Source organism: Ahaetulla prasina, chromosome 3 (genome assembly GCF_028640845.1).
Source record: "Ahaetulla prasina isolate Xishuangbanna chromosome 3, ASM2864084v1, whole genome shotgun sequence".
In the NCBI taxonomy this organism is placed as follows: domain Eukaryota; kingdom Metazoa; phylum Chordata; class Lepidosauria; order Squamata; family Colubridae; genus Ahaetulla; species Ahaetulla prasina.
Window position 1 is genome coordinate 157,443,958 of NC_080541.1, and position 12,130 is coordinate 157,456,087.

At 33.1% G+C, this 12,130-nt stretch overlaps 1 protein-coding gene and 3 non-coding genes across 5 annotated transcripts; all 4 read right to left on the reverse strand.

The window, feature by feature from the left end:
• Window positions 1-313: 313 nt before the first annotated feature.
• RABGGTB (Rab geranylgeranyltransferase subunit beta) lies at window positions 314-11,288 on the reverse strand. 2 transcript variants are annotated; one of them, XM_058177577.1, is made up of 9 exons: window positions 11,242-11,288; window positions 9,702-9,809; window positions 8,295-8,492; window positions 6,333-6,438; window positions 5,713-5,765; window positions 4,896-5,006; window positions 4,317-4,442; window positions 2,494-2,643; window positions 314-1,123 (listed from the first exon to the last, which is right to left on the reverse strand). In XM_058177577.1, exons 1-9 carry the CDS (start codon window positions 11,242-11,244, stop codon window positions 983-985), a joined length of 996 nt encoding a protein of 331 aa, XP_058033560.1. In that variant the 5' UTR covers window positions 11,245-11,288; the 3' UTR covers window positions 314-982. The 2 variants fall into 2 exon arrangements, with proteins under 2 accessions (XP_058033560.1, XP_058033561.1); XM_058177578.1 differs by lacking the exon at window positions 11,242-11,288 and adding an exon at window positions 10,733-11,206.
• On the reverse strand, window positions 6,110-6,190 carry LOC131196468 (small nucleolar RNA SNORD45). Its single transcript, XR_009154748.1, has one exon. It is a non-coding gene; the product is annotated as a small nucleolar RNA SNORD45 (small nucleolar RNA).
• On the reverse strand, window positions 7,288-7,367 carry LOC131196466 (small nucleolar RNA SNORD45). Its single transcript, XR_009154747.1, has one exon. It is a non-coding gene; the product is annotated as a small nucleolar RNA SNORD45 (small nucleolar RNA).
• Window positions 9,460-9,535, reverse strand: LOC131196465 (small nucleolar RNA SNORD45). Its single transcript, XR_009154746.1, has one exon. It is a non-coding gene; the product is annotated as a small nucleolar RNA SNORD45 (small nucleolar RNA).
• Window positions 11,289-12,130: the final 842 nt, after the last annotated feature.

Genomic DNA, 12,130 nt, shown 5'->3' on the forward strand with positions numbered 1-12,130 from the left:
TGTTGCCTTTCTCGGTCTAATGTGCACGAGTCACATGTAGCATAAAGGCTACAACCTAAATATTTGATTAAAAAACCCCTTGTGAGATACTTTTTTGAAAACAGACATGCAACAAAAAATGCAAGCCTGAAAATTTCTCACTTCCAGTGGACTGTGGACAAATACGTCTATAATTATAATTAACTTTAATCTGTTTTAAGCAAAACAGATATTTATACTTTTATTTCAATCAACTTACAAATGCAGTTGTGACATGTGAAATAGAGGCATTTCTATAATTCTAATGGAAACAAGTATTTTCTCTTGCAGAAAACAATCTTATACAACTTTATTCTTGAATATATACAATTATTCCAAGTCTACTAAAATTGGGATTCAAGCCACATTGTACAATAAATACTTTAGAGCAAAGAAAACAAGTTGTAGAATTCAGCAAGGCCATTAGTTAAAACCAAGTTACATTATGAATTTTCATTAAAGAATGTCATTAATAGAGAGTAACTATTTGGATACCATTGTATTTCTTCTATTATGGTTTGACAAATAAATTAAACTGGATTTAATTATCGCATATCCTGAAGGGGAATTCAAGTGCATGAAGTGTCACTGGCAAAATAAACAAGTAAATTTCTATCAACAGAAGAAATGCCTAGGACAATTTACTATCTAGTAGTTGTTGCTTATCACCCAAATGGATGAATGATTGTATCATAATCGTAATTCAAGTATTTATCTACTGCACCTAACACAGTATGGTATTTTCAAAGTGAAGCAGCACTGGAGGCAAAATACTTAAATACATACATCTGTTACTGAAAACCTCAAGTACATGTCACACTCAGTTTATTTACTTTGTTTACAGTAACATGTACAAAATGATAGTGCTTACAGTAAAGTGGCAATTTATAATGTAAACACATTTAGAAATGCCTTGATGGAAAAATTCAAAGCTGCTGATTAAAGTATTTATACATACTGTACCCTAGCTAATAAGTTCAGGCTGTACATTTATTCTTTGAAGGATCTCTTCAGGCATACAAAACACAGGATTTACAGGCTTAATTTGTTCTTCACCCAGTAATGATAGTCCAGCAATTCCAAACAAAGTGTGAAATGGATCCACCTAGAATATATTAAGGTTTATTTATTGAAAATATTACTTTCCATGAGATAATATATTTTAAAAGATTAGGCAGTTTTCTACTAAATAAATTTGAAGATTCAAATTAAAAAAACAATGGTAATGCACATCCTATTAACTACTCATTTTTAGAAAGCCAGGAAAAGATTAAAGGATTTCAATTAAACGAAACTAATTAGCCAGAATACAATGTATCAACAATACTGTAGCTTCCCCCACCATTCCCAGGTATATAATTTAATATGTTGAGGAAAAGAGACAGGGTACTTTCATTTGTAGTATAATGCTAAAATTCAGAGAATTCTAGACCCACTATAGGTTGAAATTATTATTCCAGTCTTATGGTAGGGAACGTTTTCATCATTTGTCATTTTACCCATCACTTTTAAACTTCAAATTCAGCGCAGCTAAAGGCTTGGGTTCCTATCTGATAGGAATACTTTTAATGTTGAGAACAGTTATAATGTTCCATGCATGATACACCTTGGCTTTGTAACTTTAGGCACAGGCCACATGTTCCATTTTTCAGCACCATTGTAAACTCTGAATGCTTGCTGAACAAATGGTTGTAAGTCAAGGACTATTTGTATTTTTTTTAGGCTTGAATGAAATGTATTTTCTATTTCATGTATACTTTTAAAGTTGTGACAGTACTGGCTATTTATAACATGACTCGAGCACTTAGCCATTTACAAAAGTCTACAATGGCAACAAAACATTATTCCCTGTTACCCATGTACTTCAAAAGGAGACTTCTTAGTCATCTAACTTGTATTTGTATTTTTTCTGGACAGGAAGATGTACTTCTACACTAAATGTGAAGCTAACTATGCCCATCATTTTTATTAAGGGCCCCACATATTTCTGACAATATATTTATTTATAGGCTAGTGGCTTTCCTTGCAACATCCCCAACTTCTCATTCTGAATTAAAATAATATCTAAAGTCAGATTAGGATAAAATCTTGGCAAGGATTAAAGGTTATTATATCTACCAGCATTTATTTGGAAGCCCTTGTGTTACATCTTCAAGAGATATTTTATTCAGAAGTTTTTTATATAGATTTCCTCTAACTGGTTCAAGATTTTCAAAGTATTTGATTAGCTATACTCTTGATAGTCAAGCTAGTAGTCAAGCTACACCCTTGACTACTTATGATTAGAAACAAAATTTAATCATGACGTTATCTTCAGATCATCCACTTAAGTGGAACTAATCTAATTTGAAAAGAAAAAAAAATCCATAAAATGAACACAATCATTGGTTATAGATTTTTAGATAATATGAAATGCATATATGCATCAAATACTGCTATGATTTAGTAAAATCAAATCTATTTGAGACTACTTGCCATATCTCCCGGTCTGTCAGCAAATCCTCCAGTTTCCTCATCCTGGCAAGCCAAGATAAAATTGCATAATTTCTCTCTGTCAATCCAGTGCAACCTGCCAATTATCTTCAGGGATGCTAATACCCACCATGAATAACATACATCTGGTAACTGACAAATGAAATGACAGCACAGTATGTTACATAGTGATTGTTAAGAGCAAGAATAATGTGATTTAAGTCAAAATAAGATATTTTCCCTGCATAAAAATTAAACAAGACAGGGGAAGTCTGTTCCTTCTCCCACTGAGTAGAAAAAGTTGGATTCTTCTTTTTATTAAACATGCACAATTAAATTTAAGCTATACAAAGTTTCCTTAAAATTATTTTTTATGCTTGTTATTTTTCATCTATCAGAAATTTTTGTGAGAAATCCTCTACGTAATATTGACCTAAGTTTATTATGTCCATAGTTAACAAGATGACTAAAAATACAGATTAAAATGTATTTTTAAAAAGCATAACATCGTAAATTTACAGTGATCTTGAAATGTTCTTGCTGCCTTACTATTTTCTAACAGCTTAATTAGAATTACAAATGTTTCACAATGACTATGTTTAAATGAAGTCATAATGTAGATGCTTTGTAGCTTAGTGCTCTGTGTAATTCAGCCATTGTTTTAAATAGTAAAGGTAAAGGTTCTCCTCGCACATATGTGCTAGTTGTTCCTGACTCTAGGGGGCGGTGCTCATCTCCGTTTCAAAGCTGAAGAGCCAGCGCTGTCCGAAGACACCTCTGTGGCCATGTGGCCGGCATGACTCAACGCCAAAAGTGCATGGAACACTGTTACCTTCCCACCAAAGGCAGTCCCTATTTTTCTACTTGCATTTTTTACGTTTTTTCAAACTGCTAGGTTGGCAAAAGCTGGGACATGTAACGGGAGCTCAGCCCATTATGCGGCATTAGGGATTTGAACTGCTGAACTGCCGACTTTTCAGCTGACAAGCTCAGTGTCTCTTACCCACTGAGCCACTGTGTCCCTGTTTAAATAGTACTTATGCCTTAACAGGGTGAGAAAGGATTTTAATGTGGTGTGTGAATGCATTAAAGTACACATGCATCGACTTGCTGTTTCCTTAAAAGTATGGATTAGATTGTTTCTGTTTAAAGAAAAATAACATCAGATTGCAAATGCCTAGAAAATAACAAATGAACAGCTTGTACAACTAATAAAAAGATTATCTAGTAAGAAAGAAGATACTAAATTTGAAAAAGATAAAAAAGGGATTTCTACAAAAGGTAGAAATATTAGTCGAAGTATAATAAACCAATATAGTATCATAAGATATGGGGAACTCTACCATTTCAGTTTCTAGTTATAGCACATTAATGAGGTAGACCTGTAAATTTGCAGTGTCGACAAATTTGCTACATTAAGGAATAGTTTATCTGTCAAATTTAATTCCCAAAACAATGTATAATACACCATCCAAATATTACCTCATGGTATTTTCCAATGGACAAAGGCAGGAGAAAATGAATACCACTATTCCCTTATTATGCTGAATGTCTAGAAGAGACCCAGTGCTGCTTGATGGTTAGTATGCTGTGTAGGTCTGGTCTAGAGTTATGTTTCAAGGTTATTTGCAAATGCATAAAGAAAGTAACCACCTGTAAGGAATCAAGAATCCTTGCTAAAAATATTAAGTGTTAACGGAATTATCAATGAATTCTGAATGTTGTCTTACAACAATCTTACACATGCTGGAACCAATCAGTCACTTTTTACAAAATTCTGCTTCCTCTCAAACTACAGAATTCTGAAAAACACATGCAAATTATACCTTTTCTGGTCTTCCATTAAGGCCACCAGATGGCAATTGACGTTCACAAAGCCACCATCCTAGAAGATCAGCATTTATTTGGTGTAACTGGCCAGTTATAGCCAGAAATCCTGTGCAACAATAGATCTAAAATTACAGATATAAAGTTCATGTCTATTTTAGAAAGCTATTCAAATAAAACGAAGAAAAATACAATGTGGGATATCAATTACTTATATAATTTATTTATTTATTATTTTATTTATTTATTTATAATAAATGCAACAAATTAAATCTCTCAATTTTTAGCTGTGATACTTTCAAGTAAGTATTAAAATATGAAACTAATTTAACCTAGTAACATTTAAAAATAAAACTTAAATTTATTGATAGAGATGCAGAGGGTCAATGGATAATATTAATTACTGATATCATGATCTTACTTTTCTTCTTAAAAAGATTCTCCTTACCCAGGTTTTTTGTAACATTATGCAAAAAGATTTAGTATGTCTAATATTTAGGGGACTAATGAATACTTTTAAAAAATTTCAAATCAAAGACAATTCAACATGTTATTAGCAAGTTTTAATTACAATTTACCTGTCCTGCGTGAGATTCAGATCCTGGTCTACAACCAAATCCTCCATCAAAATTCATACAAGATAACACAAAATCTACTGCTTTGTCCATATCAATTGCATCCAACTTCCCCTGAAAAACAGTAAATTGAAAATTAGTCCTTTGGCAAAACCCAACTAAGCACTGATGTCTACTCAACATGGCAGAGGAAAACACAACTGTTATCTGCAGAGTATAATAGAGAGCTGCTCCTTCTCCAATGGCTTTCTATGCAGTTTGACACATCTATAGTTAGAGAAACATTCAAAAGTCAACTCAATTAATTTCCATTATTCACTGCTCTACAATTTAGCAAATTCATAATTTCCAGTGCCTTAATGAACAAGTAGCTCCAAATGCAGAACACAGTATGTCAAAACTAATTAACGCATTTAACAATGTACTCAAAGGACTGAAGACATCTACCAAATACGTTTTTTTTTAATGGTAGAAAGATAGCCTTTTTAATTCATTTATAATACTTTTTTCTTCAATCTGAAGATAACACCAATTTCAAACTTGGTATCTTCAATTTTGTTGAGCTTTAATTCTTGGCATTGCCAGACAACCTAGCTAATACCAGTTTTCCACTCTAGGAATATTTTAAAATGTTACATTCCTAATAATATTCTGGGAAGTTTTTTTAAAATGTCCAATAAAACAAAATACAGATTATTTGAAAACATATCTTGACCATTTCAGTATATGTATGTATGTATGTATGTATCTATCAATCAATCAATCAATCAATCAATCAATCAATGTATTTATTTTTATTTATTTGGTTCAAAGAACTTACCAGAAGGGCTAAAGTTGCTACTGCACAAAATGAAAACCTAGTATCAATTTCTCCTAGAGGAAGAAATAATAGCAGCTATATACATTATATGAAAAAATTTAAGTTAGGGTCAAAAATAAAACATTTATGTAAAAATTCAAATAACATCACAGACAAGGTTAGCTTGTTTATATAAATATTCCCAAATAAGATAAGAACATTCTTTTAAGAAACAATCATATTTAAAAGTAAACATATTAATAAATTAAAGATTCAGTCCTATATATACAAATTCCTATTTAAACACATCTTACAGCTGTTAAATTTTACATAGAAACCAATTATATTTTTACAATAAGACTGACAAAAAGTAATTGTACTCATGCAAAAATTGTAGTTAGCATTAAGCAATGTATCTCAGATCTCAGAGTAATTCTAGAGCTAAAATGGTAATACATCACATTTAGAGTCAGATGTATATAAAATCTCATCATAGATCTAAGTAGCTACAACTCAGAAAAAATGTGGAAATAACACCACATATCCTTTTGAATTATTTTTTAAGTTTAAGTTTTACTTTATTGTGATTGTACATAAATCTTTCATCAGAAAATGGAAATCAATATACTTTTACAAGTTACCCCAAATGTCTCCAGCAAATGATCCATCTTCCTTCTGTAAGCTTTTTACATAACTAACAATCTTATTTACATCAACAACATCCAGACTGTCATACAGGGTTAGAATCTGGAAAACAAAACCAGTTTATTAAAATTTTAGAATATAAAAATACCTGAGAATTATTTATATATTTGAAAACAATCCAAAATTATATTAATTAGAATGTTATTTTACTTCACTAGCCTGAAATATACAAAAAAATCCAATCCTGTTCTCTCTATTTTATTCTACCTCCAATATAAAGTACCTAGAGTCCTTACATTTTAAGTTTACAACTATGTCCAAAATATGCTGAGTGTTAACCCATATTTAATTACATTTAAAGTGGACTTATGTGAATCAATGGAAACTTAGGGATGACTAAGAAGACTATTTTCAATGACTTTGCACATGGTAGACTGGATCCAACCTAAATTGCCTTTTTAATTAAAAACAAGTATATCATAGTAAATAATTCCAATACTATAAACATTTATCCAAATTATCATGAAGATTTACAGCTTTATTAAAATAGTTAACTATTTGTATTGAAATTACTATTCCATGTTTTAGACATGCATAGGTATGCAACAATTAAGAGTGTAAAATATAATGTATTAAAAGACATACATAATTTTTGAAAGATCAAAGACAAATAAAATCTACATTTCCTTCCCTCTTCCTTATGCTAATATGGGATTTCTCCCTGATTAGAAGGGAGATGGTTTAATATATTGTCTTGAATGTACTTTACTATAGTTTGCTTTGGTTAATATGATATGAGCTATAATTTGGAAGGCAGCTGCTTAATTTATCCAGATCTAAGATAATCTGGTGTTTTGAATTAAGATTCAGCAAATATTGCTCTGATAGAATCCAGAAATCTAATACATATTAGATGTATGTATTACAAATTATTTTTTTTAAATAAGTTCTCAGGTCTCAGAGTAATTCTAGAGCTGAGTGTTAAACCACATCAACTACAGATTCAGATAAACATTGTTTCATCACTGACCCAAGAAGCTTCCCCCGGGTTTACGCCAAATACCTGACCTTCGGACCTTCCGTCGCGAACTGAAGACACATCTTTTCATTCACACGGGGCTGGCTTAAATTTTATTGATTTTAAATTTTCTATTAATAATTTTAAATGGGGTTTTAGTTTATTATATATTTTAAATTTTTAGGCTAATTATAAAATAAGTTTTTTAATTTGCATTTTAATTGTATATTGTATTGCCTGTTTTTACTTTGCCTGTACACCGCCCTGAGTCCTTCGGGAGAAGGGCGGTATAAAAATCAAATAAATAAATAAATAAATAAATAAGAAGCTATAATGCTTTGTGTTAAAAGTATCAGTATTCTTAGTTATAGGCAGTTAGTTAATCTTGTCAAAGTTGGTTGGTGATATGTCATGATGAAGGTATCCTTTTAATGAGAGCATTATTATCATTATTATTATCAAGACAAATTCCTTGAGTGTCTAATCACACTTGGCCAATAAACATTCTATTCTATTCTATTCTATTCTATTCTATTCTGTTCTGTTCTGTTCTGTTCTGTCCTATCCTATCCTATCCTATCCTATCCTATCCTATCCTATCCCTGTTATGACTGGTCCAGGGTTATGCTGCATAAGATGGGTTGACATACAAATTAATCAATAATCAATCAATCACTCAGCTGTACTGTACATTTTCCCAATTTAAAAGCTTAAGACAAAACAATAAACTGAACAATTTATTTGAAAATGTGTAAAAAACAAAAAAGTACTACAATTTAGCTAACAATGAATAATGTTGAATATAAAGAAACCTCAGAAAATGTAAGGAATTATTTTTTAAAAAAAAACACGTATCTTGGAGTCTACGAAACAGTTCACTTAGACATTAACACTATGGATAAGTCGTTAGCAAATCTGTATAAATAATGTATGTATTTACCTGAACAGCACTTAATGTATATAAAAGATGAGGATCATGACCTATACTGGCACTTATTCCACCACATTCATGTTGGCATGATTTGATAAATGCCAGAATTTCTTCTTTGTTCATACGATGAAGCTGCCCCATGAGATCCATTACTGTCAACCCCCAATAGACGCCACTCATTCTTAAATATTCTGACATGCAGTATTCCTGCAATAAGCATCACATTTATATTAGTTTCTAATCTAATATCTAAAGAAATAATAAATGTAAAAGGTAGCATGACTGTTTACTTAGATGATTAAGGAAAAAAATCAAGGAACTTTCATTTCTTTACCAAGCATAAACTGAGGATTCTTCCTTAAATCTACAAGCATAGAAGAGCCTAAAACCAGTATGATTTCATTCAGGTACAGAAATGTCAGAGATGAGTTGTTCCAGGCTTGGAACAATTTGCACCTAGAATGTCTTGCAAATTACTAAACGTTCCCAATTATATATTCACTGATTAAACTAACAATTCTGAATATATAAATCCTTAAAACTGACAATTGTTAAATGCTAAGTACTGTTGTTGTTGTTGTTAGTTGTCAAGTTGTTTCCGATCCATTGTGATCCCATGGACAACATTCCTCCAGGCCTTCCTGTCCTCTACGATCCTCTGGAGTCCATTTAAGTTCATGCCTACTGCTTCAGTGACTCTTCTTTTGCCCTCAATCTTTCCCAGCATTGGGGTTCTCCACTGAGTCCTTCCTTCTCATTAGGTGGCTAAAGTATTTCAGTTTCATCTTCAAGATCTGGCCTTCTAAAAAGCAGTCAAGGTTAATCTCTTCTAGGACTGACTGGTTTGATCGCCTTCCCATTTGTATAATTATGTCTTTCCCTCCTCATCCATCCCCCATCCCATCCCATTTAAATCTACATCAGTTCTCCATGCATATGATTAAATGAGCTATGGTTCTCCAAAGCTTATGCCTTTTAATAAAATCTGTTAGCCTGGAAAGGTGCTACCAGATTTTGGCTATCATGGGTAATGTTGCCTATAATTAACCATTATAATGGGCTAAAGTAACATATTACTTTGTTCCAAATTTTTAAGCAAACAAAGAACATTTGAAAACTAAAAATAAGTATTAAAACATAAAAATATGTTCAATTAATATAAAAGTAGATTTTTTAGGTCTCAGTATCATTCTAAAGAGATTTCTACAGCTCTGAAGTCAGTTAATACATGCCAGATTACATCATTGACCTAAAGAAACCATCTGGAATGTTTATCAAAGTTGCCTCATAGGGCAATGTGCAGTATAAAAACTTAACATTAAATATTAAATTAAAAAAACCCTCCTATATTCCATATATATTTACATGTTCTATAGAGAGCTAAATAAATACTATTTATGTTAACAGAATACTCACATAATCATCCTTCTTCGTTCCATAAGCAGCTATGTAGTCTGCATGCTTCTCTAATAGTAATGTTGATGGAGCATCATTTTTTATTATGACATCTTTTTGTGGTGTTCCCTTAAAAATTATATCGTAAAACTCATCAAAAAACTGTTGCAATCAAATACATAATGCAGTTTCCCAACTTATGTCGAAACAATGATTACATATATTTATTATAGTCAGTAAACTAAATTTAAAAATGCTAATATTCATAGAAGTACAAAAAAATCTGGATACAGAAATAATGTAGATTTTACTATGTACTTTACATATTTTTCTACAGGCAGCAACAAATAGAATTTTTCTGTTGAGCCATTTATCCACGTTAATAAAAAGCTGACAGAATATCAATGACACTATAATAGAGCACACTTTAAAGCCAGAAATGTAAGTATAAATGTCAGCAACAGAGAACTATACCATGTTCATAAATTTAAACTGTTCCCTCCTCAAGATGGCTGCCTAGTTAATGAGTGAGAGGATGTTGATTTGCCGTTGGTTGCTTCTTTTAGTTTTGAAAAAATTACTATCTTGCTCAGAGTTAAATTCTTCTCAAGGGACATACATTTTCGTCATCTCATTTTAGTTCTTGCTCTTGATGCTGTGTGTCCCATGGTAAACTCCTTTGACTCTTGCCATTTTAAATTCTGCAGTTAAGCACATGGCGCTCCACTTTCCCCTTAACGATTTTGTAGATGAAGAGGATTAAAAAAAACAAAACATGCCCAGCAAAGACTTTTCTTTTTAAACCAGAACAAAACAAGTTATTAAAGCAATTGCTTAAGCTACATGCTACATTTTGGCTTTTGAACAACCTGAACACTCTCTCTCTCTCTCTGTGTGTGTGTGTGTGTGTGTGTGTATAGGATGTGAACGTTCAGGTTGTGAAATTATGTGTGTGTGTGTGTGAGAGAGAGAACTATATATATATATGAACTATATATATATATAGTTCAAAGAGAGAGAAGTTCCTGCCCTATAAACATTGCTATACTCACCCAGCAAGAAAGTCACGGGAAGTTGCCACGGTATCTCGCAAATAGCTTGGGGCTACATCCTTGGACTATAAAGGAAAGCGCGCTGCATTTTCGATTTAATCATCCATTATTATCATGATGGATAAGCCTTTTTCAGCAGATTATGTCGGAGGGGGAAAGAAATGGCCCTTGGGAAAACGGGAAGCTCGGAAACGTGGCTCCCCTAAGCAGCCATGACCAATTTCTCACTCGTCAGAAAATACAAATCTCGAAGTGGGGGGTTCTAACCCCCCTCAGTAGCAAAAAACCGCGATAGGGTTTTCTTTTCCCCACCCCCATGCGGCTTCCCCCTTCCTACCATCTCGGCCTCAGCCTCAACCCTCCGCGGAATAGCCGACGGGGCCTATCAAGGGGGCTCCGCCGACTATTTTCCCTCCCCGAGGAAAGGAGCAGAACTGGGGGTTGGAGGAGGGGAGAGGCAGCGAGGGCGCGAAAAGCGGCAAGAGCGGAAAAAGGAAGCGGACACTCACCATAATGGTACATCGGCGATGCCTGCTCACGTGACTCCCAGACTCATGCGCATCGCTCACCGGAAAAAAAAAAGGAAAAAGAAGCCGATTTCCGTCCCGTGTCCCGAATGGATCCGCTAGAGCTGGCTAAGAATTGCCTGTACGGAGGAAAAGTTGTTTCCGCGGCGTTTTGTTTTGTTTAAATTATTTTTGTTGTTGTTTAACCAACAACTGTACGGCGAAAACTAATTATTGATTTGGGTGCTTCTTTCCATTTAAAGAAATTATTATTATTATTATTTTATTTATTTATTTTGTCACAACATCATACAAAAAGATTATATAGCATATAAACATATATATGAGTAAATATTAGGAGGTATAAGCATATATATATATAGGAAGAAGAAAAGAAAAACAATAGGACAGGAACGGTATAGGCACGTTTGTGCGCTTATGCACGCCCCTTAACTTATTCCGAGAGGTTCTGTTTTATACTCGGAGAACACTACATTGGGGGGAGTTATCAATTTCGTTTAAATAATAATCTTATCTGGTTCCTGTGTTTATAGAACAGGGGTCTCCAAACTTAGCAACTTTTAAGACTTGTGGACTTCAACTCCCAGAATTCCTCAGCCCGCTTTGCTGAAATTAGTCAGCTTTGCTGGACGAGGAATTCTGGGAGTTGAAGTCCACAAGTCTTAATAGTTTGGAGACCCGTTATATAAAATAGATATTGATGGGGGTGGGGGTTCGTGCCTTCTTTACAGGTAGTTCTCGACTTAACGACCGTGATCAAGCCCAAAATTTCTGTTTGGGAAATTTCATTTCGTAAGTGAAGCTTCCCCCATTTTACGACCTTTATTGTCAGTTAAGTGAATCATTGCAGTTATTAAGTTAGTATCAAGGT